Source organism: Artemia sp. Qi Xiang Cuo, chromosome 5, assembly GCF_049724085.1.
Source record: "Artemia sp. Qi Xiang Cuo chromosome 5, ASM4972408v1, whole genome shotgun sequence".
In the NCBI taxonomy this organism is placed as follows: Eukaryota; Metazoa; Arthropoda; class Branchiopoda; order Anostraca; family Artemiidae; genus Artemia; species Artemia sp. Qi Xiang Cuo.
The window spans coordinates 44,381,783-44,406,911 of record NC_142798.1 but is presented as its reverse complement, the minus strand read 5'-3'; the positions used below and the strand labels follow the sequence as shown (position 1 = coordinate 44,406,911).

At 35.4% G+C, this 25,129-nt stretch overlaps 1 protein-coding gene across 4 annotated transcripts in view; it reads right to left on the bottom strand.

Moving 5' to 3' along the window:
• Positions 1 to 2,187: 2,187 nt before the first annotated feature.
• Positions 2,188 to 25,129, bottom strand: part of LOC148952171 (ankyrin repeat and BTB/POZ domain-containing protein 2) — a 321,201-nt gene continuing 298,259 nt past the window's right edge. For all 4 annotated transcript variants that reach the window (XM_089089639.1, XM_089089641.1, XM_089089640.1 and 1 more), the window contains 9 exons: positions 24,077 to 24,285; positions 22,528 to 22,672; positions 20,557 to 20,847; positions 18,106 to 18,399; positions 16,477 to 16,585; positions 10,545 to 10,750; positions 6,697 to 6,990; positions 4,531 to 4,713; positions 2,188 to 2,952 (listed from right to left, as the gene is read on the bottom strand). In XM_089089639.1, coding sequence (XP_088945765.1) covers positions 2,755 to 2,952; positions 4,531 to 4,713; positions 6,697 to 6,990; positions 10,545 to 10,750; positions 16,477 to 16,585; positions 18,106 to 18,399; positions 20,557 to 20,847; positions 22,528 to 22,672; positions 24,077 to 24,285 — 1,929 coding nt within the window. In that variant the 3' untranslated portion in view covers positions 2,188 to 2,754. The remainder of the gene's footprint in view (positions 2,953 to 4,530; positions 4,714 to 6,696; positions 6,991 to 10,544; positions 10,751 to 16,476; positions 16,586 to 18,105; positions 18,400 to 20,556; positions 20,848 to 22,527; positions 22,673 to 24,076; positions 24,286 to 25,129) is intronic.

Below are 25,129 nucleotides of genomic sequence, written 5' to 3'. Positions count from 1 at the left end.
CCATACACCTTGTGGCTGGATTAAACCCCTCGTTACTTAAGGCCAGTTACGAATAACTGGAAAAAGGAAAGCTAGATGACTTTGAGTTTCTAGAAAAATCCAAGAAAGAAGTAAGGACTTAACCGTGAATTCAAAACAAAAATTTTGCTGACGAAAAGATTTATATGTTAACAAGTACTGAAAGAGTTTTTGAAGGTTAAAAGAAATGAATTTCTACTTTGTTACCGTTACAGATAAAAAAAAAAGAAGCATTTTCCTTTTGAGAAAATGAAACCAACAACATTTTGTCCCAAGATTCCGAATACCTACAGAAGACATAATATCATCAGAACACCCAGTCAAAAGCAAAGACATCTACCGAGATAGATAGCATCATTATTATTATTTATTGTTTATTGGTTGTGCAATCTGTTTCTGTAAACGTAGTACTTTCAGTTGCTGTTGTCCTGTTTACAATTTTCATGGATACAAAAAAAGATTTTTACAGAAAAAGATATTCTAATTGCTTACCAATTTGTGATCATATTGTGAGATAGTATAGCCTATATTTAATTCGTTAAAATATAACATTTGGCTGTGCCTGACTATTTAATTCGGGTGAATGGAGGTTTTGTGGCAGTGGAAGAATTGTCGTGTGACGATTCCTACCACTCTTTTCCAAATGATCCATTAAGAAAAGGTCTTGTTTTTTGGGAAAATTTTAGGGGGATACCCTCTATCAAAATTTTGGCAATATATTCTTTCTGATAGCTTGAGTCATGTATACATGGATATTTCTTTCTTTTTTCTTTTGAAAAAGGACAGGGGTCGTGGATTCGATTCCAACTGCTGGCAGGCTTTAAATAGTAAAATTATTTAATTGTTAAGAAAATTCTTCTGAATATTAGCCAAGTTTGGTACACACAAAGATGGAAAAATTACCTTGAAAAATTAGATGTGAGTATCCCGTGGGCAGGATTCTTGAGCTTTGTCTTGTTGGCTGACTATGGTTGAATTTGAGCTCGTAGTGGTCTTGGGAATTGTCATTCTTAAGCTGTATTAGATCCACAAAGAAAAGACGTATGGGGATTTCTGAACATCGGTATTAATATAAAAATTAATGTTGGTGTCTGTAGTAATTGGCACTAGAAGCGTATATTTCATGGGTTGAGCTGAATTGAATTGACTCGGAATTTTATAATTGTTTAATTGATACCATAAATTTTACGAGAGTATTTTTGAAAAAAAAAATTAAATCCAGTTTTCGTTCTAGGTGTAATTATTTGCAAAAACGGACCATAAATGAGGTTCATGACGATAAATAAAAATACAGCACGGTACATACGTATGGCACATAAACTTTACGATAAAACAAATATACATTCGACATAAATAATTACTATCCTTCAAAGGCAAAATCTAACAAAAGCATAAATGTAATCTAATCTAAAAACCAATAGCAAATCAGCGAACAAATTAAAAAATATAAGTGTAAACATTGATATGAACTTCACCTCTAGTTGAGCTGATCAACTAAAAAAGACAAAATCCAATAACAAAGGTATGCCAAAGAACATCAATTGAAATATACACCCACAAACAAGCAAAATACAGAAAAATACATAAAGCAATTCCTTCGTTACGTTAAATTCGGGTATTCCTATAATTGCGAGAATATGCAATGATTGGATTTAAAAGTACATAAAAATTTTGTGGGTATTCGCTTTGCAATCCTTTTTGCAACGTTTCTTTTATTCATCTAGCATTCTGTAATTTCAATCTTAATCCTCTTTAGGCTGCAATGATTAAGAGGAGATCTGTAACTTCCTTCATCAGAATGAGGTTTATGCTATCCGCAACTATACACGCTGGATACGTTTATCAACTTCATTTTCCAGTATCTCATTTGAAACATAACATGTTTTAGGTTTTTTGAATAGCACAGTCTAGGTATTTTTAATAGAACATATCCAATATTTGTCTTTTTTTTCACTCTCTCTCTCTCTCTCTCTCTCTCTCTCTCTCTCTCTCTCTCTCTCTCTCTCTCTCTCTCTCTCTCTCTCTCTCTCTCTCTCTCTCTCTCTCTCTCTCTCTCTCTCTCTCTCTCTCTCTCTCTCTCTCTCTCTCTCTCTCTCTCTCTCTCTCTCTCTCTCTCTCTCTCTCTCTCTCTCTCTCTCTCTCTCTCTCTCTCTCTCTCTCTCTCTCTCTCTCTCTCTCTCTCTCTCTCTCTCTCTCTCTCTCTCTCTCTCTCTCTCGCGCGCGCGCAATCCCTCTCTCTTGTTCAGCGGAGGTTTTGTAACTTAATGCCTCTGAATAAACGCGATAGAACTGAAGTCTTATGAAACTATTTGAACAGAATACCAATTTTTGCAAGTTTCATTTCAAACCTAACTTTACGTATGCTAATAGTTCATATTTATGGATTCTTTCTACTCCTCTCAATCTTTTTTATAAGACACAAGCTCCCAAGTAGATTTTCGGGAGGGGGGAGGTCTTTCCAAAAGCCCCCCCCTCCCCTTAGCGTACTTGAAACCCAAGGGAATACCAAAAAATATAAATCAAAACCTACATGAAGTCTGCTCCAATGCTTCATTACTTAAATGAGTATTTCTAGAATCAATAAAGAAATCCTTATTAAACACTGAACTTGTCCCAATCACTGCTTCGAAAATATGATATTTTTCACCTATACTTAAAACTTACGCTTTTGGTATGACTACACGTTGTGAGACACAAAATCGAGTCCAATCCAACTTTATAGTTCGGGAATGCATTTCAAATCTTGTTCATCTTAACCGACCTCGTTTTCACACGCGACTGAAGAGTTAGCAGAAGACCGGCAAGCACGTCATGATCAGTAAGTTTCTTTCCAAATATCAACCGTCGAACTGAATCATCGTAAGTCAAAAGTGCAACCATGTTTTGTAAGAAGAATCCTTGGCAATATTCGAGTAGTTGGAATGCATTGTAAACCTAAAATAAAAGCCATTTGTATTTGATATGAAATGGGAAAATACAATCAGATTCTGTTCGGATATAGTTTGAGATTTCAGTAGGCATTGAATCAAAAAAAAAGAAAAAAGAAAAAAGAAAAAGTGAAAAATCCAAAAGAGAAACAGCAACGATGATAATTTTAAGCCAGTGATTTTCATTCGCTGTTTGAAAGTTCTCATCATTGTAGTTTTTACTTTTATTTCTTCTGCAAATATTTAGTGACTGGCTTCTTCTGAAGGAAATATACTGAAAAAATAAAAATAGTACCACTAGATTTCTTATTTTATGCATTTCCCAAATATCGTGGTCACTTTTCTGACAATGCATCTGTCTCACATGATGGTCTCAGGCCCTATGAATGTACAATAAACTAAAAGGTAACTCTAAAACAATGAAATTCTTACTTTATAATATGCAGCATGTTTCTATTAATCATATTATCACGTTTTCTTCCATTGTTATCCGCATTTTTAAAATCATTTCAAATTTTACTTATATTCACAATTCTATTACTCTCACTGAGGTGAAAGTAAATTTCATCCAGTCGACAAAGCAGAAATCTGTTTTAATAAAGAAGAATGGCGTCATCGCAAGATTCAACACACCAATGAACTATATTATTAGGACTACATAGAAACCGTCAGGGGGGGGGGGTTGCATCGTCAGAAACGTGACCATGGTATTTTAAAAGAGCGTGAAGTAAGTAATCTCACGGTACTGCTGTTATTTTTTGTCTGTTTCCTTTAAAAAAGGCCAACCGCTAAAAACCTACTTCAGAAGGTGTGTGTACTTTCTAGGTAGTTTTGCCATGTATGGTTTCGAATTGATCCCTTTTCCTTTAGAAAATATGTGATTCCAACGCTAAATATCCTATCCAGACGAACTGAGTCAATCCCCAACGTCAAGTCGAGAACGTTCAAAATTTCTCTCTATAAAATCAACACGAATAACAAAGCAATAGGATCGTAGTTACTGAACTGAATGTTCAAAATAGAGAGAAAACATGTAGCTAGGTTTAAAATTATATAACGGTGTAGGTATTGCTCTTCTATAATGTTACACATGTAGCTGCTTCTTGCAGGAGGCATGGGAACGTAGGGTAAGCAACAGAAGGTTTGTACACATGCAAATGAATACTTTTTCAGGTGTAGCATAAGTATCATAAGAATTGAATGTTAAACAATATGATCTTAAAAAAACACCAAGATGATTTTCTGCCATAATATAACAACTTTTATTGGGGTAGACATTCCTCTATTTTATTATTTTTATTTTCATTTCGATTTGTTCTTTTATTACGTCCTTCCTTTTAGTATGGTCAAAACTTTCCACAAAATACAGAAAAAGGGAAAAGGATACATTTATGTTTAAATCTTGTTGGAAAAGTAATCAAAGTAAAATGTCACAAAGCCTAATAGTAGTAACATAATCCAGGTAAAGATATTAGTTTCAAAAGAAAGAAATTTCTTCTTTCACTAGTCGTCAGACAAATGTATTTTATGTGTTCATTTGATAAAAAAAATGCTCAGCAGAAGATACAGAGACAAGTCCTTTTACCTTTGCATGTATATACATCGAGACGACATTGTCGAGGTTGACGAATTGTGAGCAGGTTCTTTCACAGAACCGCAAAAGACCATCCAGTTGAAAAAAGTTAGCTGCTGCCATCAGCTCCAAAACATCATTGCTATCCACTAATATGTTTTCATAACCTCCTTTGTAAAGGTACAGCATAACCATCTAAAAGAATTAGTTTCTGATTTAGTTATGTAATAGTGACTTAGGAAATGGAGATGACTCCTTGAACTGAATATATTTGTTGAAAACTGAAAAGAGTGGGATCTTGGCTGTTTTAACACGGCTCTTCTAATAAAAAGTGAAGTCTGACTAGTGGCACAGTCTTTTTTCACACAATGGGTGCTTGCCACCCCACAGAAAGAAATAACATATGGACATCGCATAAAGTAACATTTTTGTTGTATATGTTACGATGGAAGAGCGAAATCTGGTGAATGTCGAGATTCACCGGTGAATGTCAACAAACACAAAGTCGCTTGGTGTATGTCCGAAATATTTGTTAAATATCCTTATTTTACTCACCGGTGAAAGTCGACATTTTCCAATTTTGGTCTTTCACGGTAACATATATATTATATTTACCCGCAATTAATGCATTTAACTTTTCAACAACAAAAAAATCACGATTCATTGCAGTATCTATTCTGTTTAAGTCAGGGTATCGGAAAAAAATTTATAAAACGTTTCTGTCACCATTAAACCTTGCATAAAACTGAATGGTAATTGACTCCTCTCTTTTGGACATTCACCAGAGAATATCTGTGACTGTGGACATACACCGGTGACGGTCCCAATGTACAAGAATGTAATGAAATATTCGATCTTTCACGAACGTATTTGATGTTGTTGACATTCCCCGGTGAAAGTCGGCATTCTCCAATTTCGCCCTTTCACGGTAACATTTATACAAGTTCTCAGTCAAATTTCTGTAGCATAAGCGGCTGAACTAAAAGTCCGCTAACTTTTCTTCATAGCATTTGGTAGGGATCGCTGTTTGGCATTTCGAACAAACCCCTCGTCACCCTCTCAAAGGCAGATTAGCGTCTCTTAGGAAATAAAATATTCTTATATTAAGAAGAAAAGAACAGACTATATCCACAAAGGAAATTGCAAAATTCGAAAATAAAAATTCGCGAAATAATGTCCTTCAAATCTGTAGAATAATTTCTATTGTCGAATCAACTAAAGGATTTTTTCCTTAGCATAGATTTTTAAAATTCAGTTTTAACACTGCTTAAATTGATTGATTTCAAATTTTGTCATGTTTTTAGCTGTTAATTGGTATAAATTATTATTGGAAGGTCTAACGTCACCAAAATAATCTGGCGGTGCCAGCGTAAAATCTTATTCAGATTTTGCTCTATCTAAGCTTTCTGTAAGGTCGGCAATGAATTAGAAATAGACAGTGGAAAATAAAAAATTGAAAAGTGACGAAATAAAAATCTGTGACAAGTAGAATCAACTGTTGCAACAAACTACAAAAGGATTGAATAAGAGGAGCTCATGAATGAAATTTCAATATCAAATCCTATCTATTAACATGAGTTTGGAGTCAATACTACCGGTGGGATTTTTAGAATGTAGGAACGTTATGGCAGGCCAAGGACTTGATTACAAAATCAAGAATATTATATCCGCCGATTTCATGCAAGTTTGTTCAATGTTATTGCCCTGCCTCACATACTGTATGTCGCGCCGTTTTGGAGAATTTTTACTCGCATAGACATTAAGCAAATAAGGTCGTGCTATTACTGTTTTTTTTTTCAAATATCTCCTTCGTCTCCCACCCTGGACCCGAAACTTTTTGTGTCTAATCGTTATAATATAATTATCCATTTATCGCCGATGCAAAAAGTATCGTGAATTCTAAGGATAAACTTTCACACGAATCGAGCCATTTGCAGCAGTAAGGTAATGGTTACAGTAGCAAGTAAATGTTTGTGTCTATACCCATTGTCTTACAAGTTTTCTTTTTGGTGTTTTTCCTTTTGTATATTTGCTTGTGCTGTACTTCGTCTGTAATTCGCTTCTAATGACGGGTTATAAATAAAGCATTCGTTTATCTATAATTCACTTTCCGTCTTGACAACACTGTCTGAAATTGAAAAGACCATATACTCAAAAAGAAGATGAGAAAAAACTAACCTCAAAGATATCGTATCGAATATCATTTATTTGTATCACAGGCGAGTTTCCATCACAAAACTTTGAGTTCAGCATTTCTTGGAATTTTGGCGAAGCTGTTACCAGAATTATCTTATGAGCAAAGAAAACACGACCCTCTACTCGAAACTGTACATCAGATAACTCAGGGTTATTCACAAATTTTGGATCTATCCTTGGACCCTGGCTGAGGGCGATATCAAGTATTTCTTTGATTGGATCTTTTCCGTAGCATGTAGAAAATATATCGGCCAATAGTAAAGTTGTACCTTCAGTCTGTAAAATTAAAATAGTTATAAACGATCACAGGGAAGACGGAGGGGTGTATCCCCCTAAGGTGAGTCACAATGAACCCTAAAAAATTTGAAAAATTAGAGCTCGAAACTGCACTTTTTGTCCCTGTCCCCACATGAAGGATATTTTTTTCAGTTTTAGGGTGCTAATGGGGAGGGGAGGGAGAATTACCCATGAAAATGCCTTTTTTGGTATAAATACGCCAGCATTTATGTATATAGAAGTATAGATAGGTAAGTAAAATCCCAGCTTTCCGCTATTCAGTCATCCTCACATTCTACGTAATCTGCACATTTTTTATTCAACTAATTATTGCAACAAAGATTACAGAAAAATACTTTTCAGCATACTTTCAAAAATATACTTTTCAAAAAATACTATCAAAAATACTTCTCCTTTTCAAAAATACTATCAAATGTTTAGTCTAATCTTATTTCTTCCAAAACCGTTCACGACAAATTTAGTTTCACTACAAACAAGAATTTAGCTAATGCCTCCTTCCCTAACTGTAAAAATCTAAAGCCTACTGCGTCATTGGCGATCCATTGAAAGTGAATTATACTACTTGTATTATCTTTTCCAATTATTACAGCATTGATATTAAAATAAAAATTACACTATTCAAATTTTACTCATTCAGTTTTCTTTGTTATAAAAAAGAATTTTACTTTTTCGATTTTATTTATTTAAATAGAATTAAACCTTAAGCCTCCTTACAGTATATTAAACGTTAAATGCATATTAAATGCGATCAATACCTTGTGGCAATTAAATATTTCTCCTTTAACTATAAAATATTACATTCAGATGCCTACTGGTACAGAAATTTTAGCCCACTACGCCACTGCAGGTGTGGGCGGTTCTAACAGATAACAAGCTGAACATGATCTATGAAATCAGGTTCCGCCCGGGTTTTTAGCCTGTTGGTAAAATGGGTTCTGACTATAATTAAATAAAACAAACAAGTTTGTTTTTAACTGAAAGTAAGGAGCGACATTAAAACTTAAAACCAACAAAAATTATTCTGTATATGAAAGGGGTTGTCCTCTCCTCAACGCATCGCTCTTTACGCTAAGGTTTGACTGTCTCACCACTTTATTTTTTAAAACAATAAAAACTTTAGCGTAAAGAGCGCGGCGCTGAGGAGGGGACAGCCCCTTTCATATACGGAATAATTTCTGTTCGTTTTCAGTTTTAATGTCGCTCCTTACTTTCAGTTAAAAAACTTTTTTTTTAATTTCTGGACTTTTTTGAATTAATGCAGCTTTGATTTTGGCTCACCGTACATGAATAATTAAAACAAAATTTGCACTTGATTTTTTTTTTTTTTTTTTTTTTGGGCTAAATGGCTTCCTCGAAATTTTTCTCTGACGTAACTTACGAATTAACTTACGTAACGAGCTTCTATATTTGTATATTTTTATTACGTATATTAGCGGGTTCGCTCCCTAGTCAATACCCCGCTCTTTACACTAAAGTTCAAATTTTGTTCCAATTCTTTAAGAATGATCCCTTAATCACAAAGGCCGTTAATTAGAAAAATAGCTGATGAAAGTACAAAAAAAAATTCAGCATAAACAGCGAAGTAATGACTAGGAGGCAAACCCAATCATATACATAAGAATCTCTGTTCGTTTTAAGTTTTGATGTTGCTCCTTACATTCTGTTGAAAAAATTGTTTTTTTTTAATTTAATTTCTGATCATTTTTTTTAAATAATGCTGGGAAATCCAGTGCCCCCTTCATAGCAATGTCCCTTCCCCCATGAAAACTTCCTCCATGGAAAAATCCTCCAGGTAACCCCCGATTCACCCCCCCCCCAACTACTAGGAAAAATCCCCCCTGAAAACTTCTGTATATACGTCCATTTTTTTTGGTCACTTAAAAGGGCACTAGAACTTTTAATTTCCGTTCGAATGAGCCCTTCTGCGATATTCTAGGACTGCTGGGTCGATACGGTCACCCCTAGGGGGAAAAAACAAACAAATAAACACGCATCCGTGATCTTTCTTCTGACAAAAAAAAGAGAATTACACATTTTTGCAGATAGGAGCTTGAAACTTCTACAGTAGGGTTCTCTGATACGCTGAATCTGGTGTTGTGATTTTCGTTAAGTTCTATGACTTTTAGGGGGTGTTTCTATCTTTTTTCGAAAATAAGGCAAATTTTCTTAGGCGCGTAACTTTTGATAGGTAGATCTAAACTTTTTTCAGTATTTAGTGAGGTTATTCGCTCGCCTTAAGCTTTTGAGCGTGGTGTGTTTTATTGTAATCTTATTGACAATCGTGATTATATAAAGTAAAAAAATAAAGAAGTGATTATCAGTACAAGAAGAACTTGACACATTATAATGACTGAATAAATAGAAAACATTGCAGAAGGTCATTGATGACTATGGGATCGCGCGTCGCTTGTTGGAGATAGGAAGAAAAATGATCTGAATCACAAAAATGGCATTCCTCGCGAGTTTGCGCGATCGAGAGAAGAGCCAAAAAAAAAAAAAATTATGATGAGTAAATTAGCGAAGCCTTGTGCGTTCGGCGTGTCTAGTTTGGGGATAAAAGCTGCATGTTTCAGGAGCTATCTTAAAAAAAAGGTGTTACATTTTGGAATACAGTCTAAAGAAGGACTGATTGGCTGGCTAGTCAGACGGAAAAAGAAATATAGAATCCGTAGTTGAACATTTGTAGTGAAAAAGTATCTTCAAAATTTTAAGAAATTTAGACGTTTATTGAGGCTGAAAGCTTAACAAGAAATCGAATATTTAATTGCGACAAAACGGGTCTTACTCGTAAAGTGTTACCGAATAAGGGCCTCAAAGCAAGACTTGAAGCGGCAGTCCTAGGTTATAGACGAAGTGAACAGAGTGCTACCATTCTATTCTGCATAATCTACATCCACCCACAAAATGGAACTGATAATGATTGGAACAGCGAATAATAGTCTTTAGAGCTTTTAAGGCAATTTCAACATATTCTCTGCCAGTAAAATGATTTAATATGAATGCCAAATAACGGGGGCTCTCAAAACAATGGCCGTTTAGAACCGATATAAAATTGGCAGGGCTTCCATCCAAACTCAGGGTTATTATATGCTTTACACCCCAACTGCTAAGTCTTTGATTAATTGTATATTCTTCTAGTTCTTCTCTAAAAGTATTTCGACTTCTAAAAAAATATACGTAAAAACTACGACAGCACAATTGAACGTTTTGTTTTCCAAAATGTCTATATCCCAAGTTTTCTCAGCAGTTTTAGAGTTATTTATCAAAGATTTTTGAAAAAAGAATCATAAGTTCGAAATTAGACCATAACTATTTTCCAATGTTCAAGATTTGGCATTTTGAGGAAAGGCGAAAAATTTTTATAAACACTTACGCAAAGATGAATAATGACCATTCCGATCAGTTTTTTGAAAAAATCAGGAGTAAAATGGTAAAATCCCATCACAACTGTATATTTAGATTCATTGTTATTCTCTCCAGTCAAATTCTCTCCAGTCACGTATAATTGTTATTCTCTGCAGTCAAGTACATACCTTACTGTATCGGAAAATATTGAAAAGAAGAGGTAGACATTCGTCGATAAAAGGAGCAGAACAATCATCCGGCCAAACGTGAAGGAAGTCTTGGAGAAGTTGATCAACAATTGGTTCTAGCCCCTGTTCTTGCGCTGTTCCTAAGGTGTGCATCCAGCAATGGAGGGTCCAGGGTACTCCCAGATGTCTTAAATCTAAAGTAATATCTGAAAAAAAGAAATATTAATGTACAAAACCACTAAAAGTGTACGAGAAAAAATATCTAGTGCAATACAGTGACATGCGAATAAAAAAAAACCAGTAAACTTTTCACTGGGAAACATTTCTGGAATTTAAGTTTGATATCGGGGCATTTTAATAAGAATATAATAAGATTTACGTAATTGGTAGTTCATTTTCCGGGGTCCGGCTTGTTCCCCTGGGAAAATCCCCCTCGGGAAATACCCACCTGTAAAATATTCCTCAAATGTAAAATTGAGCAGCAAAAGGGAAATTAAGACAAATAAAAAGGAAGACAAGTGTAGAATTCTACATCAGCTATTACGCAGGAAGGGACCTGGGTCATGGTGTAGGGAAGGGATGCTAGATGTCCAGAACAGCGCATTTTAATGCACAAATTGTCTAAATCCTTATGAACCTTCAGATAATTATAGGAGAGGCACGGGGGGAGTTGGTAGGAATTAACCTCTCATCTCCTTTATTTAGACTGAGCCTGAACAAGGGTGCTGCAGGGTTATACCTCCCTTCTTGTTGCAGAAAATGTATTTGAAATTTATTTTAAAGCTTTTTTGACTTTTTTTTAAAGCTGATTTGACTAAATGATTGCTTCATATTCCATAAAATTATATGCATGATGTGTAACTGCGCATCATCTATTATGAAGGAGAGGTGGTAGATTATTTTGTAGGTGGGGGGGGGGCAGATGCCTCGAAGAGTGCATTTTAAAGCCAAAACATTATAACTCTCATTAAGCCTTCAGATAAGTAAAGAATTAGTTCTAGGGAAGGGGTGGTAGAAACTGATATCTAATCCCTCTTGGTTTCGGGGAATAGTTTCTGGTCTACCTCTTTATTTTGAAAGTAATAATTTATTATCTACACCGTATAGGAGGGGATGTCCCCTTCCCAACCCCACCTGTGGTCTCAGGAACTTCATAAGATTCTCATTCGATCAGAAATTGAGATTTCTAGTGCCTTTTTTAAAACGCTCCTCCTTCACCTCACTCTGTTTGTAGTTTCACTCTCGAATCTCTCCTGAAGTTTATTCATCCTTAAAATCGCTTCTTATCACCCTGCCCAATTCATGGAAGTTTTGTTTTTCGTTTGGACTGAGCCAGATTACCAGAAAAACATAATTTCAGCAGTCTTTCATCTGTATACAGTGACCTAGCCGTCTTAACCTCTTTTTCTTTAGCCTTCTCAGCCTCTTTTTCAATATAGTCTAGTCTTAGACAGTGGGATCAAACGACAATGCCTGTTTATTTTATAATTTTATATGCGGTCGTCCAAGCGATTACCCAAAACTGCCTCTAGACCAATTCTCTGAAAAAAAAACAAAAACGTTACGCCATATGTTCCTCAACTTAACGAAGAACTCACTTGACCACAAGGCCGTACCTGGAGGGGGGGGGGGTTTAGGGGGGTTTGAACTCCTCCCGAAATGTTTTTTGTCTTGTAAAAACATAACAAAAATGGATATAAACAAATTTTATATGCGTTTTTTAATTTTTTTTTTGTGGATCCCCCCCCCCCCGAAAATTTTTTTTTGAGTAAAACCCTTTCCGAAAAAAATACTGGGTACGGCCTTGCTTGACCATTGCCATCATCATTTCTTCTTGCTATGTAATCCAAATTCCTAAATATACCTTCCTATTCTTCCAAACTTTTTATTGCTAAATGTCTAGAATAGGGGCTATTGAGATGGAAACATGTTAAGAAAACAATACTTACTTCATAATACCAAGAATAATTACAGCTAACACTTTCTTACTGCAGCTCCACTATACTCTAATCCCCTCTCCTCCCCCCGTAATGTGCAAATATATAATATTTCTTATGCATTCCTTCACCTGTCATTCTTGTTGTTCCGGTTCTTCACAGTTGATTCAACTGTACATGGGTTGAAACAAAAGAGACGCATTGACAAAACCCATGGGAAATATAAAATTCGGGCGGGTGACGGGGGGGGGGGGGGTTAAAGTATAGTGGAGCTGCAGTCAAAACGTCTTAGCTGCAATTATTCTGCATATTATGAAGTATGAATTGTTTTCTTAACATGTTTCTCTTTCAGTAGTCCCCAATCTAACCCTTTATCTTTTTATTTAACTGCAGAATATACTCTGCCTTAGCGATTCTATATTTCTTATCTTCGCTGCATCCATCATCCATTCAAATAATGCTACCAAAGTAAGTGAAAGTATCCCTTCGGTCAACATTTTCTTTGTCAAACATCACATTATTCCTTCACATTAACTCATTCCTAAGTTAAGGAATATTAATTTTCAAACGTTCAAAACATTCATTCATTTTTCTAATATTTTTACCTCACATACTCAAATCATTTGGTTAATCTAAGCTCAGAAGAGATCTCCTTTCCATTTAATGCCTGCAACAAGGAAGCTGAGGCAAGAACCCAAACAAGAATTTCAAGACAGTTATGGAATCAATTAAATAACCTCGTAAACTTTAAATAAAAGTCACGAAACAGTCATGGGCCCAGTGGATTTTATCTATGACGGCAAGCCAACTTGTGAGAAAGATTGAACGGCCAGGAACTTCCTTTTTGCACTGTATTAAAAAGACTCAAAATTAGCAAAATTAAAGTATGAATTCTTTTGATGAAAGCAAAGATTGAAATTTCAACTCAGAATAGACTTTGTTGTCGCTTTTAAGCCTATTCAGCAAACATCTAAAAAAAAAATAACACAAATAAACTGACCACTAATATTCGTAGGATTATTATCTAAGCACATTTCCCCGTTACACAAAGCCGTATTCAGGGTAGGGGTTGGGGGGGGGGGGTGAATCCCCTCCCGAAATGTTTTGTCCGACTCATAAAAACGCAATAAAATCTACAAAACACGTTTTTGATGTGTCTTTTAAAGCTTTTTGTACCCCCCTAAAAATACCCCCCCCCCCCGAACAAAAATACTGGGCACAGCCCTGCTATTACTTATACTTCTTCATTAAGTAGCAAAGACACCCAAAGAGCAGGAAAAGGGGACTTTGACCACCCCCTTCCTCCTGGAATACCAAAAGTGTGCAAGAGATCTGAAATTATCAACAACCCTTTTTACATTTACTAGGGATCAAAACCAATGAAGTACCTATGGTTATACGTTTTTCATCACGATTGTAGTGGACTCTTTCTTCAGTTTTTATACCTGCATACGATGTTTCCTCATCTGTACGTTTTTTTTTAGTTAATCTGAAATATTGTCTGAGTGGAGCACTGTACCCAGATTATACATAGCACCAGTTAGGGCTCATGGCCTATACTTGCTGATACGTTGGGTCAATAGGCCATGTACTGAATGAAATTTTAGGTTTGAAACAATATTTAAACACAAGTTTAAAAAATCGTTGCTGCGACAGGGATTAGACATTCTTTGGAAATAAAATTTTGTGTGATTTGCATCGTATTGCCTCAGGATGACAGAGTGAGGCAAGAGTTCAGAAAGTATAACTCAATGTTCTAAGGCAATTCATTGAAAATCAATTGTTTTCAGCTTTAACAGCAGCTTAAAGAAGTTGTAAAAAGGTTGAAAAGAAAAGAAAAGATTTAGCATACTCTAATTTATGTTGAATGACTGATTAAGGGTTAATATTAAAGTGAGATGTTTTGTCAATAGTTGGAAAAATCTTGAGTTTTTCCATCATTGTAAGGGTCAATTCTCTTCTTTAATAAAATAAAACTCTGCTCTTTACTTTCGTTTAATTTTCTATTATTTCTGTTTCTTGTTAGTATCATAATCAGTGTTAACATAAATGCGAGGATGCCTGGCATTCTCCTCAATTCCCCATTTTTTACGGTTAGATTTTACTTTTATATAATAACGCAGCAAGAAAAAAACTTGTTGAGATAGTATTTTCTTTTCAAATAAAATAAAACTTTCCTAAGTAAGAGGGAATAAAACCCCGCTCTTTTCCCTTAAGATCTACTTCCTACCACTTTACTTTGATATTTGAAAACTAGGTTGTCCCGTCAAAAACTAATCAGCCCTTAGCACCCATACTGTATGCTTAATAAAAGTGTATCACTCAGATGAAGAGAGGTCATAGTCAATCCCACCTCCATGTTCATCTGAAGCACCACATCTAATAGAAAGTTGAAAATTGGGGTGTAGAAGTTTACTTTTTAAGGTCTAAAGGCACCCCCGCCCTACCGCAAAAGAGGGCCGAACTCCACCCTAATAGCCGGTGCGCAATTATGCAAAACTATATAACCATTAGTTTCACTGAGTAACAACTCTACATAATACCAGTTCACTTTTTATTGACAGTATACACGTTTGTTCATGAATGTTCTAGCCTGCGCCAGTAAGACCTCTGAAACTTGAATCGACAAAATGGAAAAATTAGCCCTTTGCTGCACTGTGATCCTACTGCTACTTAAAAAATGAGCTAGAGCTTTAAATTTTCGTTTGAATGAGCCATCTTCTATAAAATCCACGGCCTCTGGTTTGATATGGTCACCTCTGGAAGAAAAAAAACGAAAAAAAAAACATTCACGACTATCTCTTACAGAAAAAACACCAAGTGTCGTCTGTATTCTTTTTTTCACTAGATTTAAGATATTGTATTATATCATCAAGATCACCCCCCCCCCCACCTTACTAGGGGTACTAAGCCCGCTTTTTCGAAAATTACATAAATCTTCTTAAGCTAAAACTGTTGATGAGAAAATTTAAAATCAAGATATTTTATTTATTTCGAATAAACATAAAAGCAGATTCTGTTAATGTATTGTAATTAAGATTTAGTTTCTGTTTTGTATTTTTGTATCTATTGATAAGGATTGCTCTTTACTTACAGTTCGTTCCCCCGAATACTCATTTTATTTTTGGGTTTATATACCAAGAATGAATTTTCGAGTCATCAATTCATGCTTTATCTAGGGGGATTCTTCAGACAAATATTGGTTTATATTTTATGTTACTGACTCGTAAAAACGTAACAAAAATGGATATAAACAAATTTGTATGCGTTTTTAGAGTTTTTTTTGCAACCCCCCCACCGAAAATTTTTTTCTGAGTAAAATCCCCTCCGAAAAAAATCCTGGATACGGCCTTGCCCTACAGAACCTAAATTGCAGGGTTATTCCGTATGTATTCCTCACGGTGAAGGGGGATAGGGTTAAATTTTCCCTTGCCTCCTCCCTCCATATTTACAAGAGGGATATTCCCATCGCATTTAGGAAATATGTGTCTAAAAATACATTTTTAGACTTCAGGCATCACTTCTCCCCTCCGAGTGAGACAAATTGTTTTCTGTTGGCCAAATTGGGCAAAAAACTGTTGTTGTTTGCAGCAAAAAGTTAGTAAATGCAACTTAGCTGTGATAGGACCTCTTTCATTTCTTGAAAAGTGTACTAGAACTTTCAATTACCATTCTAATGAGCCCTCTCACCATTTTCTACGATAATTTGCTCGACTTCTCAAATTTTTGCATATTTTGAATCACCATTAGAAGCAGATTGTTTTGATGTATATATTGTTACGAAATTTTTATTTTTGAACTTTGATTAGTATTTACACGGTTCACTTCTTACTTTCAATTCGTTACTACGAACGGTTTGATATATATGTTGCTCCCCAATTTCAAGCATAGGAAGTGTCGCACAATTTTTAAAGTTTCCCATTTTTATTTAATCTTTTTTTTTATTTTTTGTCGAAATAAACTCATGAAGTTAGATCAGAAATACCAATTTTTACCTAAATGTCCGTTTTCCGCACTCAGGTACATTGCTTCTTGTAAAGCTTTGATCTGAATTTTTGAAAACTTCGATGCTTTGGGATCTATTATATTTCCATCAGAAGACATCTGCAAAGAAAATAATCTTAGAGGCAATTAAATTAAAAATCGGCGATTAGTTTGTTTCTTCATAATTGTTTATTCACTATAGAATTTAGTATTTTCAGATAGACGACCTTGCACCTTTTTCTACTTGATTCGTCAAATCAAAATGTGATATGTGCGTCAACTGAGACTAGCTCATATAACTCATTCCGCATTGCCTTCAAAGTGCCCATATCATCAGTTTTTTATTTGTTTCCTTGTTATCTGGCTATAGGTTTAATGTCATAGGACAACGATTTGTTGGAGAAAAATTATTGCTGAAGGCAGAGAAAGATGAATGTAGAATTCAGCGTTAACATATTCTACTCTTTGGATTTTCATGTATATAATATTCAAAAAATACCTTGCTGATAAAAATGCTGTCATGTTAAGATAGACTATTTACGTTAACTCAAAGGTTTAGTAAAGGGTCATTCCATAAACCCTTTACTGATTTTACAGATCTTACAGATCTATTCCTACTCAAACATTACAGGTTTTGAGATGTGTGAGATAATATAATATCTTGCTTTTTCTAAATTTCTGCTCTTCTAAGGGTGGGGGGGGGGCTGCTGTCTTGGCTTATAGGCATCCTTTCTGGAAAGGAAGCAGTTGATTAAAATATCAAATTGGTTTCGTTTGTTATACTCTTACTATACATAATGATTGGCAAATAACGCTTCCATAATTGGACAGTGTTTTGCTCTCTCTCCCCCTGCTCCTTCTAGTACAAGTAAACTTATGTTGAATCCGTCTATCTTTTAATCTTATCCGATGGATAATCTTATCCAACTATCGTTTCCGTCTTGTTCTTTTTTAGAAGAGGAAGAAAAAATAAATATAAAATTAGGGAATTTAATAAAAACATTTAAATAAAATTTACTATGGAATCACCTACGATTTGCCTTCCTTTGAACAGCAAAATTTTGTAAAAAGGCCTTAATTGAAAAATATATATACATCAAAGCATAAGCAATGAAAAATCAATCATGATACGTCAATCACAACGTTACTATTCAATATAATCTAGAAAATCGATAAATCAAAATTGCAGAGCTCGAAAACATAAGAGAATTGAGGAAACAAAATGGTCGAATTTAATAATATAACAATACTCGCTGTAACTTGTTCCCCTTCGAACTGTAAAATTTAATTAAAAAATATCCTATATGAAAAAAACTAACACAAATGCTTAAAAAAAGCGTTTCATGACAAAACATTTCCGCCTGGGCTGGAAGGCCTAAAACACCCATAATTATAAAGGGAAGAATGCCATTATCGTATAGCCAAATAGCCTCAAAGTAAATATTCAGTTTATTTGCTCTCCAGTACAATCAGTTAATTCCTAGAGCCGATTTGTTGCACCTCACTCATTTTAGAAATAAAAATAGAGATTCTTGTTTATTTCTGCCCATATTAACTAATTACTCAAATAGAGAACAATAGAACAAAAATTACCATATATTTTGTTTCAAATAATGCTTAGCGTCTAGCATATAGCATACCTGGAGTCTTGGTATCCTTCTTTCCGCAGCACTGTGGTGCGAAGATCCTTCTGCCAAAATTTCTTCGAGAGAAAGAACTTCAGAAGATTGAACTGAGTGGGCAGGTTGGCTAAGAAGCTTGTGTAAAACAGATCTCTTGCCATGAGCAGCAGCAACAGCTATGGCAGAGTAGCAGCCTCTTTGAGAAGAAGGAGAGTAGCACAATGAATCGCGGGAGACGGTGCTAAGAAATGGATCTGCTCCATGACTAAGAAGTAGATTAACCATGTCTAAATTTCCAGCAGCACTTGCAACCTGAAACATGGAAAAATTTAGGGCATTTGTATTTTGGTGTTTCAAAGCTGAAATCAAGAGGAAGAGAGAGAGAGAAAAAAAAAGTATTACCAAAGGATGTAAAAAAAGACGAAATGAGTTGTTTTTTCTTCGTAAAGCATTGAAATAAATTCAGCTTTTATTAACTGTTAAACAGTTAATTTTTCAGATAATTTTATTTACTTAAACCACCAAAGGCTTGAATTTTATATACCACTGCTTGGTCAAGCCCACATAAAATACAAAGAATTTATTTAAGGTAATTCTCACAGGTCCACTCAAGTCTCATTTGGGTCGTACTGGTTTTCTCTTTCCTGCTTGTGCGCTACTTAGTAAAACAATTCTAAAGTTTCAGAACGATATGCCAAAGCCACCTAACCGGCTTCTTCAATATACAGATGATGGGTGGTCAAAATCATTTCTTTTGTAAGAAAAAGTGTTTTGCACCTTGCTACTACGCCACTAAGCACGCAAGCAAGAGAGGGAAGGGATTATGTGGGTTTTCTGGCAGTTCATGAAGGCTGGAGGCATGAGTTGCCAACACGAGCAGAGGGGGGTGACCTCAGACTATAATTTGTGAAGGCAAAGGCTCGAGCAAGTGGAGAGAGGTGATAAAAAGCTGGTCCATCGGACTTCGTATGATTACCTGACGTCCCATTTTTCGGTTTTGGGTCACGCAAGTGTGCACTCGCTTCGCTTGGGCACTGTTTTGTTTTTTGTTGGGGGGGGGGGGAGGGTATGGTTATTTCGTCATAATACGAGAAAAAGATTAATTATAAGAAATCTACGGTAAATTATGAGATAAATCTGAAAATTATGGTTTGGGAAAAAAAGGCCAACCGTGAGCCCCCCCCCCCCCAAATACTTGACCAATACAGCTCCTTTTAGTCATTTCACGAACAATCTATTTAAACATACATGTCTAAATATAAATGTTTTAATATACATGTTAAACATACATGTTTAAATATAATTAAAGAAATTGCTTCCTTCATCTCAAATATAGTCTTTACCACACAGTTTGTATTTCGAATCATTATAGTTTTTTGACAATCCCTGTAAAGCCTAATTATTATAGCTTTGGAAGTTTTTTTTTCAAGAAAGGACTGCCAAAATAGGATTTGTTCGAAAATACCTCGTATGTGTCAATAATTTTCTAAATAGAAAACACTATTATCAGTAATAGATATATCAAAATGTAACAGATTATACAGATAGTTTATGTAACATCAACGAAGGTTGAAGTAGGTATGCTAGATGTTTCCCAGAGAAATTCTCCAAGGATGGTTTTAGTTATTCATTTGAGCAACGGTGTATCAAACCAGAAGCACTCTTATGAATTAATCCCGCTCACTATATTTATTATCAAATAAAAATCGGTACAATTAAGTCTAAATGTTTCCCATAATGGGTGGGGGGAGGGTACATCTAGCGACAATGAGTTGGGCCAGTTACTAAAGACCGATATCACAAGACTATGATCTTGAATTTATTGCAGTTTTTCTTATTTCGTAGCGATTTTGCTGCGACTTCACTTATTTTAACTGAAAGATCATTTTCATTAAGTAAAAATATCGAGCCATTCCTTAAAGCAGCCCCCCCCCCCAACAAAATGCCCATTGATGTTTCTATTTAGGATATGTTTTAAGGATAAAGGATGCAGATTACAAAAATGTGTATTTTTTGTCAATGCAGCGAGGGCTAAATGAAAAGCAACACTTCCTCAAATGGGATGGAAGAGGCAACGAGAACATTTAAGGAAGGTGGGAACTTCACAGAATAGAGCAAATAGTAAAGCTTGGAAGAGAGCGGTGTTGACAAGTAGTATGCGCAGCTGTGTTTGCCTGATGAAGCTTTATGATGTGTTGAGTTAATATTCGTGACAGTAATATACACAGGTGTATATGGGTTTGAACTTTTAGGGGGAGTGGGGGGTAGGGTGTCCAAAATGTCGTCTGGGCGCAATATTCCCAGTGTTCGGACATCAAAATTTGAGATGCTTGCAACACGTAGTAAATTCAGCAAATAACCCTTGATTATGTCCTTTGAATTAGACCAAATTCTTGCTAACAAATATCAGCTCTTTATTCGTTGCGTATCTATATTTTGATACCGAGTTTGAAAAGAAAGAAAACTAACCTGTAGAGGTGTTTCTGTACATCTATCTTCTCCTACTTTGGCTCCTCCTTCTTGATGTGCACCTCTATCCAGGAGCATTCGAGCAATGCCAACATGACCGTTAATGGAAGAGTAAGTAAGCGCTGTCCAGTAAAAGGTTTCAGGTGTAATATTATGATTAGCTATCTGGTAAACAGGTGTTTCAGCGTTTAAGGATGCACCAGCATCAATGAGAATTTTAGCCAGAGACTCATCCCCTCTAACCGCTGCCAACATTAAGGCTGTCATTCCATAATCATTTACGGTATTTATCTGAAAAAGATGATATAGATAATACATGAACAAGATAAAAAAATATGCTCGTCGTAAAAGCTTGAGAGGGGACTCATTGGATAGGAAAGTTCTAGTGCATCTTTTAAGGGCCAAAAGTGATTGAAGGGCACCCAAACTCCTTTTTGGATCTTATTTTGCTTCGGGACACCCCAAGCCATCAGACCAATATTTTGACATTGCCATTTGGTAGAAAAGCCTGAAGGTCTAGTAAATACGTCTCCGAGAACGAGATTAAATAAACAGCGTTAGGGAAAAGGGCCTTAAACTATGCACATTGCTTATAGTTCATGGATACGTTTTAGTGGGTGAGGGAGAAGAAGTTGTCATGTGCCAAAAAACTGTTCTTCTCTGATCGGTTTAAAACTTGCTTCCTTAAGTCTCTGGACCAAATGCATTCAATAGATATGTCCAAAGAGAGGACTTGACCCTGGCAGCCTTAGGGGGAAAAGGATCTAAAGAATGAAAATTTACATTATTCAAAGTTAAGTTTTAGCAGAAAAAGGCAGTCATGGTTAGTCATGGCTGTCCGTTCGGCTTGAACCTTCCAGTTTTCGTGCCATGGGACAAAGGGGCATCCAATGCTTGTTACGGCCATAAAAAAGCCTCTGATCGATATTGAACTTACATCCGTAAGTATATTGACCCAGGTAACCCCAAATCAAAAGAATAAAAATTGGAACCAAAACTGTTTCGCCCAAATATAAGGACCAAAAAGGGCATCACAATACTTATGCACCGCCTGGGCCGTGGCCAAGATTTTTTGCATTATGGCCTCTGAAGCTGGGAAGCTGAATTTATAGCTTTTTGATAATTCTCTGTCAACTGGCAATCTTAGAATTTTCACTTGGTAGCATTTAGGTAATCTTCAAGTGAAAATTGTTATTTTTGGCTCAAAACAGTAAAAAAAACACCACTTTGCTGCGGCTCAGCCTCTTTTACTACTCAAAAAGGGCACTAGAGCTTTTAATGTTTGTTTAAGAGCTTAATCCTTATATTCAAGGACCACTGGCTCGATACGATCATCCCTGGGAAAAAAAATACAACAACAGATAAACGAATATCCTTGGTCATCCTTCTTGAATTAAGATTTTACTTTTTTGCAAATAAAGTCTTGAAACCTCTGCAATAGGTCACTATAATATACAGAAATGAACGGGGTAACTATTACTAACTCCTCTTTTTGGGGGTGTTTCCGCCGTTTTCTAATTATGCAAATTTAGTCAGACTTGTAGCTTTTGATGGATAGCTCTAAACCTTATGAATCTTGTTATATTTTATGTAAACTTTATTAAATTTTATCTTACAAATTTCAAATCGCCAAAAAATTCATTTCACTGGATATATATGTTATTACCAAATTTTTTTTATGGTTTGGTTAATATTAGTAGAAGTCACTCGTTACTTACAGTTTGTCACCATGCTCATGAGCTTTTATTCTCAACTTCCTATTGTAAAGTCTAATTTACTATAGTCAAACATTATTAAAGATCTATCTATGTTTAGGATCACTGAGTTTCAGTTTGGGACGTCTGGCTAGAATTTTTGCAAGCCCCTTTTAATTTTTGGGTGTTTTAAGGGAAAAAAGAATAAAATTTTTCATGGAAAACTAGCGTTTAAAAGTTGGACTGAAGTTAAAAATAAACAAAATGATGCACGTACCTTAGAAGGAGGCAAAAGTTGTAGAGCATGAGGAACCAAATCAATCCGGCCTGAACCAATCATTTTGAAGGCTAAGTCAACTTTGTACTTCCTAGCGCAGTCATGTTCATCAATGGGTTTTCTTGGACAAAGAGCTTCGTCATTGCTACAAAATGTAGAAAGAAATATTATTTAAAACTTCTTTACACAAACAAATAAAGAGACTTTCATTGTAGAGAAAAAAGTTAGCTTTGGCTTGAAACAAACGCACGCACCGGCAGCTCAGTAAAATATTATGTCCATAGACTACAAGGATTTGACTCCTACATTTTTAATGCACGTACTCTTCTTTTCTCTTTTTAATCTCTGACAGCGAAAGCTCGAAATTGATTGTATGAAAATTAAATAATAAAAAGAAACACGTTTTTTTTTCAACTGAAAATAAGATAATACTTCAAGATAGCGTCTTGTTCCAATTAAATGGCCTTTGTGTCTCATGAGTCATTCTTTAAGAATTGGGACAAAAAGTAAAAGCGTAGCGGAAGAAGTGAGGGATTGAGGAGGGGTCAGCCCCTCCCCTACAGAATAATTTGTTTTCGTTATAAGTTTTGATGTTGGTACTTATTTTCAGTTGAAAAAACTTTTTTTTTATTTAATTTCGTTTTAAAATCCTGCCGGCAATACCTCCTCCGTGGAAAAATTTCGCCACAATCCCCCCCCCCCCCCAATGGATCCTGTGGAAAATTCCACAATAGTGAATCATCTCGGCAGAAAATACTCTCCCCCCCCACTGAAACATCCCCCTAGAAAATACCCTTTCTGCAGAACATTTCCCTCGGACAATTCCCCCTGGATATTTCCATAAATAAAACTGAGTCGCCAAAGAGAAGATAACACAAACAAAAAGAATTTCGTATATGAACTCCGGAAAATTTGTCCCATGTTTAATTTTTCATATGAAATCCACTCTCGGTAATTTACCCTAAGAAATCCTCCCCCCCCCCCCCCGCAAATTTTTATCTTCATGGAAAATTCTCTTCGTGGAAAATACCACCAGCGGAAAATTTACCCCCCCCCCAAAAAAAAAGGGGTGTATATTTCCCAGTAACAAATACTATATCTAAACAACGGGCAAATTCATAACTTACAGCCAATCAACAATAAACCGTGATCTTTCAGGCAAAAAAAAAAACAAAATACCACACTTTTATAGATAGAAGCTTGAAAACACTAAATTATGGTTCTCTGACATGCTAAGACTAATGGTGTGGTTTTTATTCTGGTCTCTCGACTTGTTGGGGGTGTTTCTTTTTTTGAAAACCAGCCAAATTGTCTCAGTTTCGTAATTTTCGATGGGTAACATTAAACTTAATGAATTTTATATATTTGGAATCAGAAGAAAACTTCAATTCTTTTGATATATTAATTGTAATCGAAACTCCTTTTTTTAGAGTTTCGGTTACTATTGGGCCGAGTACCTCCTTACTTACATTTCGTTACCATGAACTGCTTGATGCCTACTCTTTCGAGAAAAAAAAAGAGATTAACATACGATTAATTAGTAGCTTACCCACATATCCTTGTGGGGCAGTCCACTCCTGGTAATAAAAGTCTAGCTGATTGACAAACATCATCCTTATCCACAACCAACGAATACCGGTGCTCTGCATGCGCATGAGCAACTCGCACCCACTCAGCCAGTGGTGGCAAGACGATATAAGGTCGTTCATAGACGAGCTCTTGAACTGGAGCTCTTTGTGCATGCTCTGCATGTTCGAGCTGTAATGGAAAATAGAGTAAGTAAATGACAGAGGAGGTGAAGAGCCTCTCTCTCTCTTTCCCTCTCTATCTCTCTCCTTTTTTCTCTCGACTAAAAATATGTATGGTGGTAAAGGGTGTCAAATACGAGAAATGTGCAGTATTTCTATCAACCCTTTTATAGATTGCTAAGTCTGGGGAATCCTTCTCTAGGGTTTTCATACATTGCACACAACTTTTAATGAAAACTCAAGGGATAACGTGACTTAATGCCTAAGTTTTCTCAGGATTATAAGGATTAAAAATATATTTTTACGAAAATAAGTATGTCATTTACTTTTAATCGCTGAAATAATGATAAAATATCTTAAAATCTACCGTGAACATGAAATTACTTAAGTGATTGAATAGAATGGCAAGGTAAGAAATTGAGAGAGAAACAAAACAACATTTTGAGCTCACTAAATATTCTATATTTGTTATTATTATATTTTTAGTATATTTTTCATCCCGCTTATCCCTCACAAAAACGGGGTTTCATCAAATATACTTAAGTGAAAATAACTCTACACTATGATAGGTATTACCATGATATTTATTCGCATGCCTGTCAAGAAATAGTCGGCACTAATAATTTACAATTTTGTCTAACACAATTGCTTTCACCGTAATTCTTGCAAATAGTAAGCCCGTGTAAGGTAATAAAAACCAAGCCAAAAAACATTATCATTAATTCATAGCTTTTACTAAGTAAGAATAGATTAATATATCACTTATGTCTCTGACATGACATATACGCTTACTTTTCTAAATCAAAATCGTTTTCTCTGACGAACCGATAAATTTCAGAATGGAGTGTCGATAG